The following is a 25,681-nucleotide window of genomic DNA, read 5'->3' as shown; positions in this document are numbered from 1 at the left end:
CTCCTGCTATTTCTTTGTAAACAAAAAGAATTATAAAATTTCTTGTGATGATGAATCCATTATAATTCAAATGAACATTTATATATGAAGCATGTAAAAAAACAATGATACTCTAATTTTCAGAATACCAAAATGATTTATTAGAACACTAACATGAAGCTAGCTTGATTATCTTTTGCTGGTAGAAATATATGATATAAATGAAGCCAAAAATCTTGCAGATACCATTTGGATAATATCTCCCATAATCTCTGCCCAGCACCTGTATCCTCCTTACCTTGAAACAGAAACTTTTCCAACATTATATCTATTGCTTATTTAATGATGAATAGTATAATGGTTTAAATCTGCTGACACAGATGTCTTATTTAATAAAGCATCACCTTAATCACAAATACTGTGGCAGAGTAGTGACTACCAAATATTCCTCATTCTGTTTACTAACTGTGGTGAATAAAAATGACATGCATTCTTTTTACACTTTAGCTATTTCCAAAAATCATTCTTAAAATGTGGAGATAGTTGGAGTTCCACCAATCATCTTGAAAACACCAGGAAGAGTATCACTGTTACAGGATCTATAGCTGAAAATTAGACTGAATCTAGATCATTGATGATATGGAACCCATTAACTCTTCTGGATAAACAATCTCCCCTACTTTTTAAATAATGGGAAAGAATAAGCCATCTACTGTTTAAGTCATTCTTAGTGGGTCTTGTGCAATTCCTAATTCATGATAGCCTATGTTTGGCTGCTTAGAAATAATGGAGAGTTAAAAATACAAGACAGTTTAGGCAATAATTTAGGAAATATTTTGTAAAGTAAATTTTATGAAATTAAAACTTATTACAAAGTTTAAAAATGAGTTTTTGTGAGAATTTGGGGTGACAAGTTTTAGATACTTTTTTACTTACTAATTTTTAAAATAAACATTAGTAAAGCTAGGTTATAATAGGACATTAATTGTATGGCAAATATTTCCATAATTATCAGGTAATATGTTAATATGTATATCCTTATTGAATATAATTAACATACAATGTTTTATTAGTCTCAGGTGTACAACATACTAATTTGACAGTTCTATGTATTATTCAATGTTCAACACAGTAAGCTTAAAAACATCTGTGACCAAACAATGTTATTATAGTATTATTAACTATATTCCCTATGCTGTACTTTTAATATATATATAAATATATATATATATTTATTTATTTACTTATTTATTTGAAGGAGAGAGAGAGAGGGTATATGAGTTGGGGGAGGGGCAGAGGGAGAGAATCTTCAAGTAGACTCCTAACTGAGCATGGATCCCAACATGAGGCTTGATTTCACTACCCATGAGATCATGACCTGAGCTGAAACAAAGAATCTGATGCTCAACTGACTGAGCCACCCAAGTGTCCTCTGCCTCCATCCTGTACTTTTTACCTCCATCACATTTATTTTATAACTAGAAGTTTGTACCTCTTAATCCACTGTATCTATTTCATGCATCCCCCAAACCACCTCCTTTATGGCAACCGCAACAAATTTGTTCTCTGTATATAAAAGTCTGAACAGATAGCCAAGACACACATGAAAAGACGCTCAACATCACTAATCGTCAGGGAAATGCAAATCAAAGCCACAGTCAGATATCACATCACACCTGTCAGAATGACTAGTTTCAAAAACTAAGAGGGGCTCAGCAGTTGGGCATTTGCCTTCAGCTCAGGGCATGATCCTGGAGACCCAGGATTGAGTACCTCATCGGGCTTCCTGCATGGAGCCTGCTTCTCCCTCTGCCTCTGCCTATGTCTCTGCCTCTCTCTCTCTCTCTGTGTCTCTCATGAATAAATAAAATCTTAAAAAAAATAAGAAATAACAAGAGTTATTACATATATAATAATATATACTATATTATATATAATAACTAAATAAAAAATCTATATATACTTTATATATAATAAATATAACATACACCAATATATACTACATTATATATAATAAAATATGTATTATATATAACATATTATATATAATAACTAAATAAAAATAAGAAATAACAAGAGTTATTATATATTATTATTAATTATATAATATATAATAATATATTATTATTACATATATAATATATAGAGAGAGGGAGAGAGAGAATATTTGTCATAAAAGATAATGAGATCTTGCCATTGGTGACAACATGAATGGACCTAGAGGATATTATGCTAAGTGAAATAACTCAGGCAGAAAAAGACAAATACCATATGATTTAATGTGATATATGGAATCTAAGAAACAAACAAACAAATAATAAAAATAGCAGAAGCAGACCTATAAATACAGAGAACAAATTGATGGTTGCCAAGACAGGGTAGAGAGGAGATGGCCAAATGAGTGAAGGACAGTGAGAGAAACAGGAATGGTGATAAATGGTAACTACCCTTGTTGTGAGCATAGCTTAATGTATAGGCTTTCCAAAAATCACTGTTATATACCTGAAACTAATGTTGTATGTCATCTATACTTCAATAAAAATTCAAGTATTGTGTATACAAAATATAGTTATTATAATAAATATTCTATATTTATGTAAATGAGTTGTTGGAAGGTTCATGAAAATAGAGAGTGGTTACATCTCAGGTGTGTGCCTTTGAAAGATTTTGCTTTAGTCTCTTTATCTTTATTATTTTCATTGCAAAAATGACTATATATTATTTTAACAGCTATTTTAAACAATTATAGGAAAAGATAAATTCATGGCATTGGTACTCTCTATGTAATATGAGACAGGTTAATAAAATACAGTGAATAAACAGTATGATTCCCAGTACAGTGAATATACATAATTTCCATGAAAAAAAGTATGAATAGCCAATAAAATGTTCATAGCAAAGTAATGTGTGTGAATGCAGATTTAAGTTTTTTTCTTATTCTTAAAGTTTTTTATTTTTGAAATCAAATGTGCACTTAGTTATGAAAAAAATATTGAACATGCATTTGAAAATAAAGTATAAAATACTAGGAATTTATTTGGTAATAAAAGACTACGTACCTTATTAAGACCACAAACAGTTCCTTCTTTTACCCACATCTTATTGCCATCAATAAAATCATGTGGAAAATCCAATGCAACACAGAGGCGTCCATTTATTTTGGTATAAATAGCAGTGGCATTTGGAATATTAATTATTTCTTCTCCTCTATATTCACATATTAATTTTCCACATGGCAGATCCCTATAATTTACAAATAAATGAAATCATTAGCTTTTAATAAAAAGAAATATTAGAATATCATTTATAAAGTAAAATGATTTAGGTAAAGCATTGAAGGCTTGCAAAGAGACGCATGCAAATTAATTGTAAAACGACAAAAAGTATTAAGGCCTTGCCTGCATTGTTAAAAATAACTCAATATTTTAATAATTTTTAATTATTCTCAGCCTGATCACTTTTTTGGTAATAATTCCTTCACTCTTTTTTTGATTTTTAAAGATAAGTAATTCCAAGCTTATTCCATTTTTAAAAATTGGTAAAAGTTCATCTAATTATGAATCTCATTGGATTTTCTTTCCAATTTTTCAAACATAATACCTAATATCAGAATTATTAGTCCCAAAAAGACAAGACATTGAGACCCATATTCAAAAAGCATTATTCATAATAAATATTAAAATATAGCCATGAAGATTCATCATAAAGATAGTCTATAAACCACAGACAAACTGGTAAAAGTAACCAGAATATAAAAATGTATTAAAAGCAAAAGGGCAATAATAAAATTTAAAATTGACTTTCCAAGAGAAACAATGGAAACCAGAAGATTATTGAATGACAGATTCAAAAAATAAACAAACTGTCTTCCCAATCTATAGATAGAGAAAAAAATCTTTCAAAATGAAATATAGCATTTTCAGACAATAATTAAGAAAATTTGTCACCAGCAGTCCTGGACTAAAGAAAATGTAAACCAAGTTCTTTACACTGAAGGGAATTTATCCTAGATGGAAGCTTGCAGAAGTACAAAATGTATATAGCTTTACCAGATTAAGGAAGTCTCTCTTTTTTTCTTTTTATTTTATTTTATTTTATTTTATTTTATTTTATTTTGAGACTGAGAGAGAGAGAGGCAGGGAGAGAGAGGGAGAAGCAAGCACCACGCAGGGAGCCCAATGTGGGACTCGATCCCAGGACTCCAGGATTATGCCCTGGGCGGAAGGCAGGCGCCAAATTGCTGAGCCACCCAGGGATCCCCAAGGAAGTCTCTTTTTATACTTAGTTAGATGACAGTATCTATCATGGATCAGTGCTAGATTTTGTGATAAGTTAGACACAGAATCAAGAAAATTGTGCAGATAAATCTAAATGAGGAGGCTATGAGAGAGAAGATATATTTAAATCACCTACCCCCAAAACAGATATAAAACTGGGCAAATTTGTCAAAACAACCATTTTGGGGTGACAGATCAGACAGAAATTAAAGGCATGATCCTGAAAATAATAGCTCCATAAAGAGTAATGATAAACTCTCCTTATATCACATCCCTAGCTGACAGGGAGGCTACATGCATGTGCTAGAGAGAACTAAGAAGACTGACAGGAAGTAACACCAGTGAAAACTTTAAATTTGCCTAGAATATAAATGTACTCCCCAATTACAAAGAAAAGGGCAATGCCATGTGGCTCATATGATAAAATCTATAAAATGCATAAAGAAAAAAGTAATTCTACCTAAAATTTACAGAAAGCGAGAAATCAATGCAAAACACATTAATAAAAGAAAGGAATAGAACCATATAATCATTTCAAGAGTTGCAGAAAAAGCATTCAACAAACTACAACATCCATTCATGATAAAAATCCTCAATAAAGTAGGGTTAGAGGGAACATACCTCAACATAATCAATTATGAAAAACCCACAGGTAATATCCTCTTCAATGAGGAAAAACTGAGGTTTTTTTTTCCATATAGTCAGGACAGGGATGTCCAATCTCAACATTGCTATTTAACATAGTCCAAGAAGACCAAACACAGGAATTAGACACACACAAAAAGAAAAAAAAGGAAGGAAGGAAGGAAAGAAGGAAGGAAGGAAGGAAGGGAAAAAGACAAAGAAAAGGCATCCAAATTGCAAGAAAGAAAACAAAGTTTCACTATTTTCAGATAACATGATACTATATCACATACACAAATTAGGTAAAGTCACAGGACAGAAAAATCAACGTAGAGAAATCTGTCACATTTCTATACAACAATAATGAAGAAGCTGAAAGAAAAAAGAAAGAATTGATACCTTTTATAATTGCACCAAAAATCAAAACATACCTAGGAATAAACCTAAACAAAGAGGTAAAATATCTGTAATCTGAAAACTATAAAACACTAATGAAAGAATTTGAAGATGTCACAATGAAATGGAAAAACATTCCATTCCATACTTATGGATTGGAAGAACAAATACTGTTAAAAAGTCCATATTACCCAAAATAATCTACACATTCAAAGCAATCCTTATCAAAGTACCACCATTTTTTACAGAGCGGGAACAAGCAATCCTAAAATTTGTATGGAACCACAAAAGGCCTTGAATAACCTATAAGCAAACTTGAAAGAGAAAAGCAAAGCCAGAAGCATCACAGTTCTGGACTTCAAGGTATATCCCAAAGAAAATATAGCTCTGGTATAAAAACAGACACATAGATAAACAGAATAGAATAGAAAACCTACAAATGAAACCACAACTACATGGTCAATTAATCTTCAACAAAGCAGGAAAGAATATCCAGTGGGAAAAAGACAGTCTTTTCCAGCAAATGGTGTTGGGAAAACTGGATAGCAACATGCAGAACAATAAAATAATATTTTTGGACCACTTTCTTACACCATACACAGAAATAAATTCAAAATGGATGAAAAACCTAAATGTGAGGATGGGAATATCAAAATCTTAGAGAACACAGTCAATGACCTCTATGACATTGGTCACAGCAACTTCTAACTAGATATGGCTCCTGAGGCAAGTGAAACAAAAGCAAAAATAGACTATTGGGATTTAAGCAAAATACAAAGCTTCTGCACAGCAAAGGAAATAATCAACAAAACTAGAAGGAAACCTTTGGAATGGAAGAAGTATTTGCAAGTGGCATGCCCAATAAAGGGTTATTATACAAAATATATAAAGGACTGATACAACTCAGCGCCCAAAAAACCCTGAAATATCCAGTTAAAAAATGGGCAGAAGATATGAAGAGACATTTTTTCAAAGAAGACATATACATGGCCAATAGACACACAGAAAGATGCTCAACAATTGCAAGTCATCAAGGAAATGTAAATCAAAACTACAGTGAGATGTCACTTCACAACTGTCAGAATGGTAAAATCAATAACACAAGGAACAATAGGTGTTGGTGATGGAGAAAGGGGAAAACAATAGCTATTGGTGGGAATGCAAGGTGGTGTAGCTACTCTGGAAAATAGTATGGAGGTTAATAGAATTCAAGAGACACCTCACTGGCTTAGTAGTTGAGCATCTGCCTTTGGCTCAGATCATGAATCCAGCATCCTGGGATTGAGTCCCGCATCAGGATCCCTGCAGGGAGCCAGCTTCTCTCTCTGCCTATGTCTCCGCCTCCCCCTTTGTGTCCTTCATGAATAAATAAATAAAATCTTTAAAAAGTAGAACTCAAAAGTTAAAAATAGAACTACACTATTATCTAGCCAATGGCACTGCTAGATATTTACTGAAAGGATACAACTTCATGTTTACAGCCACATTATGTACAATAGCTAAATTATGGAAACTGTCAACTGACTGATGAATAGATAAAGAAAAAATGATATATATATAATTTATATATATGGTAGAAGTGATAAATATATGAAATGGTGTACATATATAATATATATTATATATATACATCATCAATTGGTGCTTATTACAAGTGCACTCGTATGTATATATATATATGTATATATATACATAATGAGCTGTTGCTCACTACAAGTCCACTTCTTTATTAAGAAGCAATGAGCAACAGTAATGAGCAATGTTGTAATGAGCAACAGTTGTATGGAAGTGTTGAGTGACCATATTGTACAACTGACACTAATATTACATTGTATATTAATTAACTGGAATTTTAATAGAAACATTGTTAAGAAATTTTTAAAAACATTGTTAAAAAGATATTAAACATATAGTTGCCATCCAAGTATGCATCAAAGTGAAATTTTAAAAATATCTGTTTATCCAATGACTTGGACTTGCATCTTTGTCACTTGTTATATCCCAAGAAAAAGTGAAACAAATACATGACTTTACAAAACCAATCACAAACAATACTACATGAGAATGTTCACAGCAGCATTATTCTTAATAACCCCAAACTAGAAAGTCTAAATTCCCACCAACTGTTAAATAACTTAAGAAATATAACCATATATATCCACACTGAAAAATTCAGCAATAAAAAATTATAAACTACTTATTTATACCACAAAAAGGATGGACCTTAAACACATTATGATCATTAAAAGAAACCATACAAAAACCCTTATGATTTCCCTTATATAAATTTTCCAGAAAATCCAAATATATGGAGACAAATAGCAGGTTACTGGTTGCTTGGGAATGGAATCAGGAATAAAGGTTGATTTCAGAATGGTCATGAAAGAAAACAGGCACCATGGAAATCTGGGGAAAAAGTAAAGAATAGATGATAATAGGAAAGTATTTAAGAAAATTGATTGGGGGTGCTGTAGCTGTGGCAGGGACTCAGCAATGGTGGCATGTGATGGGAAACTCTATACCTGCAAAAGGAACCATAACACTTCCAAAATCCATACCCCTGACACAGCACATTAAAATACTAAGCTTACATGAAAACTACAAAAGGTCCCTACCCACACCCCATCCCCATTCTAACAAGTAACAACAAAAGTGGATTATTACTGAAAGAACTGCAAGATACATATGATCTCCGAAGGCCAATGTGAAGGAAAACCCTAATCTTAAGAGGGGAGAGAGTGTCCCACTAGAGAAATTTGAGGATTCTCGTGCCCATAGCTACAACAAGAGCCAAGCTTCTAAAAGATTAATATAAATCCTCGCTCTAAAGGCCCATTTATTTCAGTGGCTATTATCCTATAGAACATGCCCAACTGTATGTGAAAAAGCAAAACAAACAAATAAAACACAGTCTAAAGAGATAAAACAAACATCAGAAGTGAAAATAATATAAAACAGATGTTGGAAGTACCAGACATGAAATTTAAAATAACTGTGATTAACATCTTAAAAGCTCTAAAGGCAAGTTGACAACATGAAAGGCTAGAGAGAAAATATCAGCAGATATATGGAACCTGTAAGAATAAGATATAATGAAAAGGAAATAATAGCAAAATAATAATAATAATAATAATAATAATAATAATAATAGAAATTAAGAATGGCTTCCAAGGGCTCATCAATAAAAAAAATAAGAAAAATAAAAAAAAATAAAAATAAAAAGAGCAGAAGATTAAAAAAAACTCAACGATAGGTCAATAGAAACTTCCTAAATGAAAACTCAATGGTAGAAAATAACAGAAAAAGAGAACAGAAAATCCAAGAACGATGGAACAGTATCAAAAAGTGTAACATAGGGCAGCCCCGGTGTCTTAGCGGTTTGGTGCCACCTTCGGCCCAGGGCGTGATTCTGGACACCGGGGATCGAGTCCCACGTCAGGCTCCATGGAGCCTGCTTCCCCCTCTGCCTGTCTCTCTTTCTCTCTGTCTCTCTCTCTGTGTGTCTCTAATAAATAAATAAAAAATCTTTAAAAAAATGTAACATATTCAAAAGAATTACAGAAGGAAAATCGGGCAGAAAAAATATTTTTGAAAATAATGGCCAAGATCTTTCCAAACATCAAGCAGGATAAATACCAAAACATAAACCACCTACAAATATATGACATCCAACTGAAGAAACCAAAGTCAATGAGAAAATCTTGACAACTAGGTTGTGAGCACATCTTACTTACAGAGAAATAAGGATAAGAAATAAAATAGACTTATTAAAAAATCCTAAAATTAAGAAAAGAATGGAGGAGGGCCTCCTGGGTGGTTTAGTCCATTAAGCAATCCACTCTTGATTTGAACTCAGGTCATGATCTCAGGGTTGTGAGATTGAGCCCCAGGTCTGGCTCCACACCTAGCACAGTCTTCTTATCCCTCTCCCTCCACCTGCTTGTGCTGTCTCTCTTTCTCTCTCTCAAAGAAATAAATAATAAAAATTTTCCAAAAAAACTATAAGGCAATGGAAGAAAAATTTTGAGGGGTGAAAGCAGAAATATCTAACTTGGAATTCTGTCCAGTAAAATGATTCTTTGAAAGTTAAGGAGAAATAAAGACTTTCTGAGACAAACAAAAAGTGATAGAATTCTTTGCCAACAGATTTGTTTTGCAAGAAATGTTAAAAGAAGTTCTTCAGGCAGAAGGAAAATGATTTGGGATCAGAAAATTGGATCTACATAAGAAAAAGAAGAGCATCAGAAAATGGATACATTAAAAAAATATTTTAAAAGCCATACATTTTCAGTGGATAAAAAAACATGACGCAAAGCTAGCTTAACATCTGAAAATCAATTAATATAACATACTATATTAATAAAAGAATGGACAAAAATAGAATCATGTAAATAAATGGATGAGAAGCATTTGAAATATACAACCAGAACTCAAGATTTAAAACTCTCTACAATAAATAAATAAATAAATAAATAAATAAATAAATACTCTCTACAAAGTAGGAATACAGGAGAACTTTCCTAGTCCAGTAAAGGCCATCAACAAAGCAGAGATAATGATAAACTTAATGCTTAATTTTTCTAAAAAATTTGGGAATAAACAAGTATCTCTTCTTTCTCCACTTACATTTAAACATTTTCAAGCAAAAGAAACAAAATAAAAAGCATCCTACTTAGAAAAGAATAAACAATTCAGACTTTACTTGCAAATGACATAAACTTGGACATGGAAATGCTAATAAACTCAGATACAAAAAAGAGAGAGAGAATTTAGGAAAGTCATGCAATATAACAATATAAAATAATATAAAATACAAAAACAAAAAAATATTTGCATTTTCATTATTACTGTTATTATATACCGGCAATGAACAATGTGAAAATGGAATTTAGAAAACTATTCTATTCACAAGTTTCAAGAGTAGAATGCTTAGAACATACTTAATGAAATAAATGCTACACTTGAACACTGAAAAACATTAAACCTTCCTTAGAAAAAATAAATAAGATAAATAAATTGAGATATTCTATATTTATATCTATCAATTGAAACTCAATATTGTAAGGTGGCAATTCACCACACACACACACACACACACTTAAAACTAACAAAATCTGAAGAGTGAGGTCTATTTACCAGTGATAATTTCCTGATTTTGATATTGTACTACAGCAAAAATACATATGATATAAATCATAGAAAATGCTACCATTTGGGGAAACCAACTGAAGGGTACAGGGGGGCTCTGTATTCTCTATATTTATTTTTGCTACTTCCTGTGAATCCACAATTAGTTCAGAATAAAAAGATATAAAGATACAAGTCAAAGATAGGAAGACTAAACTATTCTAAATACAATGGGAAAAAAATTGAACATATTCTCCAGTGGAACAGATTTACAGGTAAAAATATGCAGTGACAAGAGGACTTGGAAAATGCTCAAAAGTTTTAGATTAGATAAATATGTAAATTTAAACAGTTAAGACTAGAATGCTAAAATTAAAAATAATGGTAATACTAAGTAGTAGAATATTATAGAAAAATAGAACTCTTGCATTCTGCTAGTGTAAATGTACATTGCCACAGTCACTTTGGAAAATAATTTGGCAACTTCTTTAAAAGGCTAGTATGAAGTTATCATATGACTCACTAATTATAGTCCCTATGTATCTCTAACTACAAAATATAAATGAAAATATATTGCACTATAAAGACCTGATCTTAAAGATTTATAGCTTTATTCATATAGCCAAAAACAATGTACCACATAATTGACCATCAATAAGTGAATTTATAAACTAATCATGCTATTGTGATATATATATACATAAGTATATAAATTTTCAGTAAGATTCAGAATTATTTAACAATAAAAAAATGCTAATATAGTAGTAAACTATTTGAATCTCAAAACTATGTTGGTAATATAAAGTGTGACACAAAAAATGCATACTGTAGGAATCCATTTGTATGAAATTTTTTAAGAGACTACAATTATCTATCATCGAGATAAAGCACAGGTTTTATGGGGCAGAGATTAAAGAAAACATCTTTCCATCATGAAAATATTAATTAAGTTTTACATTTAAAGTACATTCAATTGGGCAGCCCAGGTGGCTCAGCGGTTTAGCGCCTGCCTTCAGCCCAGGGCATGATCCCAGAGACCCGGAATCGAGTCTGGTGTCGGATTCCCTGCATGGAGCCTGCTTCTCCCTCTGCTGTGTCTCTGCCTCTCTCTCTTTCTATGTCTCTATGAATAAATAAATACAATCTTTAAAAAAATAAATAAAAATAAAAAATAAACTACATTTTTAGTTTACACAATTATTTAGGTCTATGTACATTTAAAAGTCAAATAAAACCAAACAAAGTGAGGATAAACAAAAGCCTCAACAGGAGTTTGTATATACTCTACCTTTAGTATGCTGTATCTACACATGGACTTAAAGAAAAACTTTACAAGGCTAAAACAATAGTGTTTTCAGGTATTTAACGTGAAATTTAAATTATTTTAAAAGTTGTTTGAAGTACGAAGGGAAAGTATTATTAACAATAACAAAAATAAATAAAAGGCATCCAAATCAGCAAGGAAGAAGTAAAACTTCTACTATTTGCAGATGACATAATATTCTGTATAGAAAACCCACAAGAATCCACAAAAAAAATGCTAGAACTGATACACAAACTCAAGAAAGTCACAGGATACAAAAATCAACATACAGAACTCTGTCAAATTCCTATACACCAATAATGAAGCAGCAGAAAGAGAAATTAAAGAATCAATCCCATTTGCAATGGCACTTTAGATAATCAGATACCTAGGAATACACCTAGTCAAAGATGTAAAAGACTGTACTCTGAAAACTATAAAACACTGATGAAAGAATTTTAAGATGTCACAAAGAAATGAAAAAAAGAAAAGTCCATGCTAATGGATTGAAATAACAAATATTGTTAAAATGTCTATATTACTCATAGCAAGCTACACATTTAATGCAATCCCTATCAAAATACCACCAGCATTTTCACAGAGCTAGAACAAACAATCCTAAAATTGGTATAGAACCACAAAAGACCCTAAATAGCTTATATAACCTTGAAAAAGAAACGCAGAGCTGGAGGCATCACAATTCTGGACTTAAGTTATATTACAAAGCTGTAGGAATAAAAACAGTATGGTACTGGCACAAAAATACTTACATAGATCAATAGAATAGAATAGAAAACCCACAAATGAACCCACACCTACATGGTCAATTAATCTTCAACAAAGCAAGAAAGAATATCCAGTGGGAAAAAGATAGTCTTTTCCAGCAAATGGTGTTGGGAAAATTGGATAGCAAGATGCAGAACAATGAAACTGGACCATTTTCTTACACCATACACAGAAATAAATTCAAAATGGATGAAAAACCTAAATGTGAGACAGGAATATCAAAATCCCAGAGAACACAGGCAATGACCTCTTTGACATCAGCCATAGCAACTGCTAACTAGATATGGCACGTGAGGCAAGTGAAACAAAAGCAAAAATAGACTATTGGGACTTCAGCAAAATAAAATGCTTCTGCACAGCAAAGGAAATAATCAACAAAACTAAAAGGAAACCTTTGGAATGGGAGAAGATGTTTGCAAATGACATATCCAATAAAGGGTTAGTATCCAAAATATATAAAGGACCGATACAATTCAATGCCCAAAAAGCAAATAATCCAGTTAAAAAGTGGGCAGAAGACATGAATAGACATTTTTCCAAAAAGAAATACAGTTGACCAAAAGACACATGAAATGATGTTCAACAGCACTGGTCATCAAGTAAATCAAAAGTACAGTGGGATGTCACCTCACACCTTTCAGAATGTCTAAAGTCAATAACACAAGAAACAAGTGTTGGCAAGGATGTAGATGTTAGTAGGAATGCAAAGTGGTGCAGCCACTCCAGTAAACAGTATGGAAGTTAATCTAAAAGTTAAAAATAAAATTACTCTATGATGCAGCAACTGCACTATTAGGTATTTACCCAAAGGATACAAAAATACTGATTCAAAGGAATATATGCACCCCAATATCGACAGCAGCATTATCTACAAGAGCCAAGCTATGGAAAAAGCCCAAATGTCCATCAACTGATGAATGCATGAAGAAAAAAGTGGGAGTATATATATATATATATATATATATATATATATATATATATATGTATATATATACATAATGCAATATTATTCAGCCATAAAGAAGAATGAAAGAAAAAGGTGGGAGAATATATATATATATATATATATATATATATATATATATATATATATAATGCAATATTATTCAGCCATAAAGAAGAATGAAATCTTGCCATTTGCAGTGATATGGATCAGCTAGAGTATTAGACTAAGTGAAATAAGTCAATTAGAAAAAAACACATACCATATGATTTCTCTCATTTATGCAAATTAAGAAACAAAGCAAATGAGCATAGGGGGGAAAAAGAGAGAGGAAAACCAAGAAACAAACTCTTAACTATAGAGAACAAACTGAAGGTTACCAGAGAGGAGATGGGTGGAGGAAGATGGGTTAAATAGGTGATAGGGATTAAGCAGTGCACTTGCTGTGATGAGCATCAAGTGTTGTATATAAGCGTTGAATCACTAAATTGTATACCTGAAACTAATATTATACTGTATGTTAACTGGAATTTAAATAAAAACTTTAAAGGACACCTGGGTGGCTCAGTTGGTTAAGCATCTGCCTTTGGCTCAGGTCATGATCCCAAGTTCCTGGGATGAGCCCCACATTGGGCTCCATACTCAGTGGACAGCCTGCTTCTCTCTCTCTCTCTCTCCCTCTTCCTCCCCCAACCTTGCTCATGCTCTCTCGCACTTCTCTCAAAAAAATAAAATCTTAAAAAAAAACATAAAAAATTAAGATTTCAAGGGCTAAAGTTAGATTAATTAATGAAAGCAATTCAATTATGTACTCTAGAATTATCACTATGTACATTATTTAAGGCATATGCAGTATTTTAACAAAATGTGTATCTTGAAAATTATGTCTGATGGATAATGTGAGCATCTACTTAAAGTGTATTAACATACACTAAAAATTTTATTTGGCTTATGAATCCTTTTGGAGATCTTAAATTCTACCACACAGCCAGTGGTACATCAGAGGCTTCACCAAAAGTGGTAGGGGAGAGTAACACCAGCCTAACTGTACACAATGTTCTCTAAATAATTTCCTAAGCAGTAAAATCATAGCAATGATGAAAATATAGATATCTTGGAGCAATTTTTCTATGGTCTGATTTTTTTCTGCCTTTGGGCAAAAAAGGAAAGTGGAAAAGAAAAAGCAGCTCTTGACATTCGGGTGAAAGTATTAACAGCAAGGCATTAGAGTACTGACCTGCACTCATAACTAAATCATCATGCTTAACTGTTGAATATAAGCAATTTTAGGAGTATTAACTTTAAGCCAAGCCACTCTGTGGCCATGATGGATCAAGAAAAAAGAAAAACTTGCTCCATAAATTATGTCTTGAACATAAAAAGACATGACATAAATGTTGTCCAAACAAGATTACCAAGCATCCCTTTCATCCAGCTGAGTGACTATTGCTTCATTATCAATGACTTTAACTTCTCTCCAGTCTTCCTGCTTCGTATATAAGTTCTAATGAGGTATCCAATCATAGAATTACCTTCACTTTCTGAGAACATCCGATTCAGAAGAAAGATCCACTTTCTAAAATCCTGTTGAAAATCACTTAAAACACACCCAAATCCTATAAGAATAAGTTTCTAAAACTCTCGAACCAAGATGTCCCACAGTTTCCCATAGTGTTTAGTTTCACTGGTACATGTAACATATGTTCATATATGATACGAACATCACATGTTCAACTACAAGTGTGTTCCTGTGGTCTTTGGCTGGAAGGCATTGACACAGAACCTCATCTACAAAGCATGGGTTGAAGTATATTCCAGTAAGGGTACAATTCTAATCTGAAACACATGCACATACGCATACACACACAGAAGGCACCTGAATATAACCAGAAAGGGAAGAATTATATGATTAACTGAGCCTTACGAATGAGAACTAAATCAAGAGATACTGCGGATTGGGTTTTTTTTTTTTTTTTTGATTCAGTACAGAACATTCAATCTCTTAACTTGAATAATCAGAGTGCAGAACAAAACAATGGGCCTCTGTCAATTAGGTAACTGGAAATTAAAAGGTACTTAGCACTAAAGTGTGTACAAACTTCATCCTAAAACCTGGATGACCACTGAACCAACCATGTGCAGCGAAGACTCCAGGAAGTTCATAAAAAGCATCTTAAGAGGCTTAAAGAAATAAACAGTATTTCAGCTGCTACTCAAAGAGAGATTATTGTTTATAGCATGAGTCCAACTATGTTAAATGCCTCCCATAACAAAATTCTATAGCTTTCAGAAAGCATAAATGAATGCAAAGTATCTGCTACATATTTTTCATAGTATCCAATATAAAATTTAAAAATTGTGAAACATGCCAAAAAAAATAAATGTGACATAGTTAAGAAGCATATTAATCACTAGATACCAATATCAAAATTATTCAAATATTGCAATTAGCAGAGAAGCACTTTATAAAAGTTAATATAAAAATGATCATTAATTTAAAGGAAAATACAGTCATAATAGCTAGAAGTTTTTCTTTAGTCGGTATACACAATTTTTATACACAATTTTAGTAATTGTGAAACAAACTTCAATGTATTTTGAGCTTGAACATATGAAAAGGCAACTTATATAAATATACTAAAATGTACTTTGTGGTGTTTAATCAGAAATGAAATTATCACTGGAAGTTCATGTCTTAAATACAGAGATATATGTGAACATATAAGAAATTGCATGATGCATATATTACATGTATGTTCTAGCTCTACTGACTAAGAAGGCTTAGAAGTAATGAAAGACATTTTAAATAAGCACATCTGGTGCCCAGATATTTATTTTTTAAATATTATTCTCTACTAAAAGGAATATGGGCTACTTGGATATATAGCTGTATCCAGAGTAGGGGTAGGAAAAAGCATAACAGGAGTATAGAACGTTTTGTGATAGAAAAACTTGGAAGTTCTTAAAGAGCCATACACACTTTTGATAAAACACTATAGCCAAATAAAAGAAACTCTCAGTAGCCAAAACTGAGACAATTTGAAAAGGAATAAAAATAAATAACAGTAATGTATTCTATACTATTAAGTAAAATAACAATTGGTGAATCTGAACTGATATTAACAAATATGTAAACAAACAAATAAATATAGTGAAGGGAATACTTCCTACAGCACATTTCTAGCTTAAAAAAGTAGAATCAATAATGGAGTTACAAATCATCAATGGATTTTAAACCTAGTGGGTGAAAGTTTGAAGAGGAACAGAGTATGTCCATGGTCTCAATATAATGTAACCTAAAATATCCAAGATTGAGAAAAAATGCCAAGCACCTTTTAAAAACTTCATTAGGGCATACATCACTTCAGTAGTAAGCATGCCAAAATGCATAACATGAATAATTATGAAAAATATCCATCAAAATCAAATTGAAGGAAATCTTTAAAACAATTACTCTGTAGCATTTTTTAAAAACCCTATGGAAAAGAAAAAATTAAAACAAAATTTTCTAGATGAAAAATTGGTATGACTGGGTTTGTTCCTTAAAAAGGCAAAATCGCTATAAATACTTCACTGAAACAAAGAAATTTTAATACAAGCTATGTTTTTATAGCTGCAATGTAGTTATATAAGAAAATATCTTTATTCTCAGGAAAGACACACGATTTATTTAGGGGTTAGAGAAGGATAGTTTTTAATATGCTTTCAAATATTTTAGGAAAATCATTTTGAAAACAAGAGAGGAGAGTTGGAAAAACAGAAGGATAAAGCAAATGGGCAAAATGTAAACAATCGGTAAACCTAGGTAAAGGTGTATGAGGAATCTATACTATTCATGCAAACTGGAAATGTTTTACAGAATTTTTACTTTTACTATCAAACAAATTTTTAAATCATATCAAAATAAAATATTATAATAACAGCAACATTCTAAATATTCCCAACAGACTATCTAAATTCCACACTGGCATCAACCCAATAGTGTTAGTGGAATTCATGTTTATATTTTACATATCAGAAAAATGAAGCACATATCTAAGGTCACACAAGTAAGTAAGCAGTGGGATTAGGATTTGAAACCAAGATGCATGACTATAGAGTATCTATTCTTAACCACAGTGCTTTACTTACTGGATAGTAAAAATTCATGTATTTTCATTTCATCACCAGAAGAATGCTCATTCTTTGCAAAATTAAAGTGACAATCGCTTCTCAGCCTTTTGGCTAAGATCAAGTATTGTAAAATTAAAGTGACAGTATGCAAAATAAGAATGATCAGTCTAACTAATGTTAATGTACCTATATAAATTAAACACTGTGGGAAGGCATAAGGGATAATTAGATATAGAAGAAAGAACAGTATAAATATTCTGTATTAAAGACATAATTTCTAGTCTTACTTCATGATCAAGTAATATTCTGATTACTCATAACTTTAATTATCTGGTGGTATTTTCTAATTTAAAGCAATAGAGTTTCTCAAATAGATTTCTTAAAGCATACTTAGTTTTACACCGTATGTATCCTGAAGCACCTGAACCACAGTTCCCAGATATATCAGCCTTAGTATTAAGGTAAGCATAACACTCTTCAGGACCAAAATCTGCATCTGAAAAAAATATGTGGTTAGTCATATTGAGCTTGTATAAATTTAAAATATTTTATAAATATATTTGAAATTCTGAAATGTTTTAAAATATATTGTAGAAAATACAATCATAATATAAATTGAAAACAAAAACTAAATTTAAGATCACACAAAATTACCTCAATGAAATATTTAAAAATTGAAAGCACTCTTGTCAACTATCCAAAAGGATATCTTAATCATAGTGTACAGTTTTTTTTCTAGTTTTTAGTAAGTCTAGATATCTGTAAATGTATTCTTATTCACTTACAGATTCAATTAAAATTTGACTTATTAGTCAATAGCCTATTTTCCATAAATGTCTTTTTAAGTCAAACCATTAGACTAATATCTTATTTTTTATATTTTTCTCAAACCAAAAAATCTTGGGAGGTCATAATTTTTACATTCACTATTCAATTCATGCATATGATATGTTCAATTCTCTTAAGATCTAACCTACTCAAAGTAGTTTATTTATGATGACCTCTAATCAGTTTTAATGTAGTTGAAAGATTAACCCAAGAACTTTGATAGGAAGATTTAACCTCTGAATTGTGGTACTGAAGAAAAATGACACACCTAAGAGGATCCACAGTGGACACATCAGGATCTCAGCTGAAATTCCCACAGGCTCTAGTGAACTGAAAATAAGCAGTTTATTTTATCCCAGAGGTCATTTGCAAACCTCCTTATGGGTGAGAAGTCAAAATTATGTGCTTCAATAGGGAAGCAGGCCATTGCTGGTGGAGATAAAAATAGACCGAAGTTGAAAGATCTTTATAGCTATAGTGACTAAATTAGAGACTCAAAGGGCTTCAACATATAGTTTATCCCCTCCCCAAAGCTTTTTCCTGCTTCTAAATGTGTGAAGAGCAAGAGATTAACCCATAAGAGATCCTTGACTATAGGAAACAAACTGAGGGTTCCCAGAGAAGAGGTGAGTGGGGGGATGAGGTAAATGAGTGATGAGTAGTGAAGAGAGCACTTGATGTATGAGTACTAGGTGTTATACACAACTGGTTAATCACTAAACTCTACCTCTGAAACTAATAATACACTATATGTTAACTAATCGATTTTAAATATTTTTTTAAATAACAAAATTAAATAAAATATAAGATGACTTCCATAGAGCAGGATGGATTTTTCTGCAGTCTCTGTATTGTCACGTATCTGCCAAGGGCAGGAGTCTCAGTAAATACAACTCTCAGTTGAAAACCCTGAAGAGTTATGCCATAGAAACAGTGAACTAGATGGACCAAATTTTATTTAAACCACGTATCAGTGTCTGATTTAATTAAAGTGATGAGTCTCTCATTTCATACACTTAATAGAAGAAAAGATAGGAAATAGTAGTATCTATACAAAAGAAGCATTTTAGACTGAAAGCAGGGCTTCAAAAAGGCAAAGATTGAAGAAAATAAAAAAAAATTACTAGAAATATCTTTGTCATTCAAGAAAAAATATAAGATAAAGATATCTACCTACATTAAAATAGTTGAGAAAGGGAACAATGATATATATATGAAAATTACAAAGGATATAAATATGCGAGAAAGAAGAGTATCAAAAATAAATATATTGAAGTAATTTATGGAGAGACAATTAAATATAAATATAAACTGAATTTTTAAGAAAATATGCATAATAATACAGGGTTTACACCAGAGTTTCAAGAAATTCACAGAACATTAAGAAGAATTAAGCATACAAATATAGTTAAAAACGTCCAAACATATGATATGAAGACTGGCCAAAAACAAGGAAAATTTGTATCGTTCAAGGAGAAAAGAGACACAATTTGACAGATTTTCTTTAGAAAATATGGAAACCATATGACAATAGACTAACATCTTTAAAATGTTAACGGGGGGATAGAGGTTCTAATTCAAGATGGCAGTGTAAGAAGAGTCTGGGCAAATCTTCAGCTCCATCAGTAAAACTGATGGAGTAAAAATTTCACTTCAATTTCATCAGTAAAAATTTCACATCAGTAAAACTAAAAACTAAGTGGACAACTCCTACGGATTGAGCAAAGGAGAAAAATCCACATAGAATTTGATAGTAGAGACTGAGACACAGACAGCACCACCCCACCCCTGGCATAGTGACCTACAATCATAAGGGAATACAAAACCCAGAGCAATAACACAAAAAGAGCTGGAATGCCTATACTAACATCACAAAAATGCAGTATAAGAAAAATATTGTTACTAAAGACAACCAAAGAATTCTTACAATGATAAGTCAATCCACTAATAAAATATTACAGTTACTAAGTGTGTTCCCTAAGAACAAAACACCAAAATCTAGGACATAGAAACTGGCAGAATTGAAGTAAGAAATAGGCAAAAATAATACCTGATTTTTGTCAGCTTTTTTTTTTTAAGATTATTTATTTATTTATTTGTGAGAGACAGAGAGAGAGAGAGAGAGAGAGAGAGAGGCAGAGGCACAGGCAGAGGGAGAAGCAGGCCCCAGGCAGGAAGCCTGAGGTGAGACTCTATCCGGGGTCTCCTTGGGCTGAAGGCAGCGCTAAACTGCTGAGCCACACGGGCAGCCCAGTCAGCTTTCAATAATGAATAGAACAAATAGATCAGTAAGGAAATACAAAACTAGAACAACACTACAAATGAAATAGACCTATCAGATATCTGTAGAACACTATCCAACAATAGCAGGATACATATTCTTTTCCATGCATTTGGAAATTCTCCAAAATAGATCAGATAAAATGTCAAGATAGTCTAAGTAATGTGAAATATGTTCTCTGAACACAATTAAATTACATTAAAAATCAATAATAAAAGTACATTAGGGAATGTGCAAATATGGGAATTATAAAACACACTCCTAAATAACCGAAGCATCAAAGAAAAAAAATCTCATGGGAAATTAGAAAATAATTTAAAGTAAATAGGTATAAAAATATGACATACAAAAATTTATGGGAAACATTGAAAGCAGTATTTAGAAAGTGTAAATTTTCTTAAAAAAAGATTTTATTTATTTATTCATGAGAGACACAGGTAGAGGGAGAAGCAGGCTCCACGCAGGGAGCCGGACATGGGACTCGATCCCAGGTCTCCAGAATCACAACCCAGGCCAAAGGCTGCACTAAACCGCTGAGCCACCCGGGCTGCCCGAAAGTGTAAATGTTTAAAATAGGAAATAGTATTTCAAATTAATAACCTAGAATTCCATCTTAAGATACTAAAAGTAGAATTCTTAACATAAAGCAAACAGAAGGAAAGAAATAATAGTGATTATAGCAGAAAACAATACAATAAAAGATACACAAATGACAGAAAATCAACAAAACTAAAATTTCGTTCTTTGAAAAGATCAATAAAGCTGACAGATTTGAATTATTAATTAGGAAATTTCCTGCAATAAAATGGCTGAGTGCAGATGACTTCATTGGTAAATTCTCCAAAATTTTGAGACAATATGATACATTACAGATTCTTCTAAAAATATGAGTAAGGAATGCTTTTGCATCATGCAATGTGACTTATTAAAACAACTCAAGATATTTCAAAAAAGAAAAAAATTAGAACAATATCTTTTACAAATATAGATATAAAAATTTCAAAAAATCTACAGAATTTAAGAAACAAAACAAATGAACATAGAGGGAAAATAGAGATGAGAATGAAAAAACAGACTCTTAACTATAGAAAACAAATGGATGGCTGCTAGAGGGGAGGTGGGTAGGTGGATGGGTTAAATAAGTGATAGGGATTAAAGAGCACACTTGTGATGAGTACTGGTTGTTGTATCGAAGTGTTGAGTCACCATATTGTACACCTGAAACTAATATATTATACTATGTGTTAATTAACTGGAATTTAAATAAAACCTTTAAAAAATCTACAGATGAATGCCCTGTGTGAATAGCGATTTTAAAAATCTCAACAAAATGCTAGTAAGTTGAATTCTAGAGCATATTTAAACATTGTACATCATTACCAAGTGAGATTTATTCCTGGCATGCAAGGATGATTCAAATACAAAACTTTGTCAGTGTTATACACCAAACTAGCACAATAAAAGGGGAAAACACATGATCATGTCAACTGATGCAAAAAAAGTATATGAAAAATTCAATGCATTTTAATGATAAAAACAACAAACTAGACATAGGAAAGTCCTTCAATATAATAAAGGCCATCTATAAAAAAACACAGTGAACATAATACTCAACGGTGAAAAATTGAAACCTTTTCCTAAATGACAAGGAACAACACAAGAATGCCAGATTTTGTCACTTACTTAATGTAGTAGGAGTCCTACTCTAGAGCAAGAGGCAAGTAAAAGAAATAATAGGCACCTAAACTGGAACAGAAAAAGTATTATCTCTGTTCACAGTTGCCATGATTTTATACATATAGAACCCTAAAGATTTCACACAAATACACACACACACACACACACAACTAACACATCAATTCAGCAAAGCTTCAGGAAACTATTAAGATGATCTACAGCTCCAATGCAAACTATATCAAAATACTGACTTTTCTCTGCAGAAATAGAAAAATCTGTCCTAAAATCTGCATAAAATCTCAAGGGCCTTAAATAGAGAAAATAAACTTAAAAATGGAGGACAAGCTTGGAGGACTCATACTTCCTGATTTCAAAACTTATCACAAAAGCTACAGTATTCAAAACAATGTATATTGGCATACTAGGATAAAGACAGATATATTTATATATATATATATATATATATATATATATAGGATAAAGACATATATATATAAAGACAGATATATATGTATATATATAAATATATATACAAATAGAATAAAATACAGATAGAATAAAATAGAATAAAATATAATTTATAATAAATATATTATTTAATTATTGAATTAATTAATTATTAAATATTAATTAAATATAATAAATAAATAAATTTAATAAAGTAGAATTTATAGAATAAAATAGAATATATATAGAATAAAATAGAATATATATATATATATATATATACACACACAAATAGGATAAAATAGAGACCCCGGGAGTAAATCCTTTCATACGTCTGATAATTTTTGATTAGGGTGCCAAAACCATTCAGCTGGAAAGGATGGTCTTTTTGATGATTAGTGTTAAGAAACTGGATATACATATGCAAATAAATGAAGCTGAACCCTTAGTTATATGATATTCTAAAATTAACACAAAATGGAGTAGATACATAAATATAAGAACTACAATTATAAAACTCTCTTTTAAAATGATAGGGATTAAGGAGTGCACTTGTTTTGATGAACACTGGGTGTTTTATGTAAGTGTTGAATCACTAAATTGTACATCTGAAATTAATATTACCCTATATGTTAACTAACTTGAATTTAAATAAAAACTTTAACATCTTTTTTTATTTGTGTATAATTTACACAAAGTGTGTTGCATTAGTTTCAGGTATACAACATATCAATTCAATGTCTCTATACATTGTAGCTAAAAACTACAAAACTCTTAGAAGAAAATATAGAGGAAAAGTTTTCTGACATTGGATTTGGCAATTATTTCTTGGATGTGATGCAAAAAACACAGACAACAAAAGAAAATATAAGTCAAAATCTTAAAAACAGTTGTACTTGAAAATGAACAGTGAAGTCACCTTTAATGGATATGAAATTTCAGTTTGGAAAAGTGAAAAAATTCTGCGGATGGATCACCGTGATGTTTGCAAAGTAATGTGGATACATTTAATGAGATTGAATTTTACATTTACAAATGGTAAAAATGATATGTCATGTATATTTTTCACAATAAAAATTTCTCAAGCGTATACCAACAATCCATATCCATCAATATAAAAAAGAATACACCATGACCAAGTGGTATTTTTTCCAGATATGCAAGGTTAGTGTGATGCACTGTATCAATAAACTAAAAGACAAAAAAAAAAAAAAAAAGACCATTTCAATAAACACAGAAAAGCATGGGAAAACCTAGCATTTTACTCTTGATTTACAAAAAACAAAAACTGGGTGACAGAAGTAGAACTTCCTTAACTTAATAAAGAGTATAATAAAACCATAGTTAGCATCATCTGTAACATTGAAAAACTCAACTCCCAACCCCTAAGATAGGGAATAAATGAGAATATATGCCCTAACTACTTCTACTTAATATTGTACTGGAAGTACTAATGGAGGAAAAATAGCCAAGAAAAAAAAAAAAAAAAAAGCATATAGATTGCAAGTTAAGAAATTAAAATATACTCATTTCCTATGACATTTTCTGATATATAGAAATTCTAGGAATCCACTAAAAATATTTATTAGAACTAGTAAGGAATTTTAGTAGTTTGTAGGATAAAGGTTCAATAACCAATATCAATTGATATCTATACACTAGTAATGAACAATGAAATTGAAAAAAAATCCTATCTATGATAGCATCAAAAAGAATACCAAGAAATATATTTAACAAAAGTATAGAGCTTGTATACTGGTAATTACAAAACTATAAAACATTTAGTTAAAATTAACTAAATAAGATACTAATAATTGGAAAGAAATATCATGTTTATGGATTAGAAGTCTTCATATAGTTGATATAACATTGCACCTCCAGTTGATGTACAAATTCAACACAAAATTACTATAAAAATTCTACATCTGACTTTTTTGCAGAAATTGATTAGCTGATTCTGAATTTCAAGAAATAGAAGAGACCCAGGATATCTAAAATAATATTAAAAAGAAAAAAATTGGATTTCTCACATTTCTTGATTTCTAAACTACAAAGCTATAGTAATCAAGACACTGTGCTACTGACATAAACACAGTGATGTATATATCAATGGACTAAAATTGATGGCCCAGATATAAACCGTTACTTTTGTAAACAAATGATTTTTCAGCAGAGATGCCAAGTCAGTTAAATAGGGGAGTAATCATCTTTTTAACAGTGATGCTGAGACATTTGGATATCCACATGCTAAAATACTGAGTTGGAACCATATTTCACATCATATACAAAACTAACTCAAAATCGATTCTAGACTCAAATTTATTTTTATTTTTTAAAAAATATTTTATTTATTTATTCATGAGAGACACAGAGAGAGAGGGAGAGACACAGGCAGAGGGAGAAGCAGGCTCCATGCAGGGAGTCAGACGGGGGACTCAACCCCGGGTCTTCAGGATCATGCCCTGGGCCAAAGACAGGCGCTAAACTGCTGAACCACGCAGGGATCCCCTAGACCCAAATTTAACAGGAAAACTCCCAGAAGAAAAAGAAAAGGAGTAAGTCAGAACCTTGGAATAAGCAATGCTTTCTTGTATATAACACCAAAATGTAAAGCAGACACACACAAAAATAGAGAATTTGAACCTCATCAAAATTAAAACTTTGCATTTCAAAGGAGGCTATCAGGAAAGTGATGATATAATCTACACAATGGAAGAAAAGATTTGCAAAATATGAACTTAATAAACTGAATACAGATTATATAAAGAGCTATTACAGTTCAATAATAAAAAAGACAACCCAATTAAAAAACAGGTGAAGAATGTAAATAGATATCTCTCCAAAGAAGACATACAAATGGTCAATAAGCACATGAAAAGATGCTCATCTTTAGTCTTCAG

The 25,681-nt window shown here is 31.4% G+C and overlaps 1 protein-coding gene across 4 annotated transcripts in view; it reads right to left on the bottom strand.

The window, feature by feature from the left end:
* Positions 1-25,681, bottom strand: part of ADAM2 (ADAM metallopeptidase domain 2) — a 119,690-nt gene that overhangs the window by 21,459 nt on the left and 72,550 nt on the right. For all 4 annotated transcript variants that reach the window (XM_072776552.1, XM_072776553.1, XM_072776555.1 and 1 more), the window contains 2 exons: positions 17,939-18,044; positions 3,039-3,222 (listed from right to left, as the gene is read on the bottom strand). In XM_072776552.1, the coding sequence (XP_072632653.1) occupies positions 3,039-3,222; positions 17,939-18,044 (290 nt within the window). The remainder of the gene's footprint in view (positions 1-3,038; positions 3,223-17,938; positions 18,045-25,681) is intronic.

The sequence above is a fragment of the Canis lupus genome, chromosome 15 (assembly GCF_048164855.1).
Source record: "Canis lupus baileyi chromosome 15, mCanLup2.hap1, whole genome shotgun sequence".
NCBI classification, from domain to species: Eukaryota; Metazoa; Chordata; class Mammalia; order Carnivora; family Canidae; genus Canis; species Canis lupus.
This window is presented reverse-complemented; position numbering and strand designations above follow the sequence as displayed.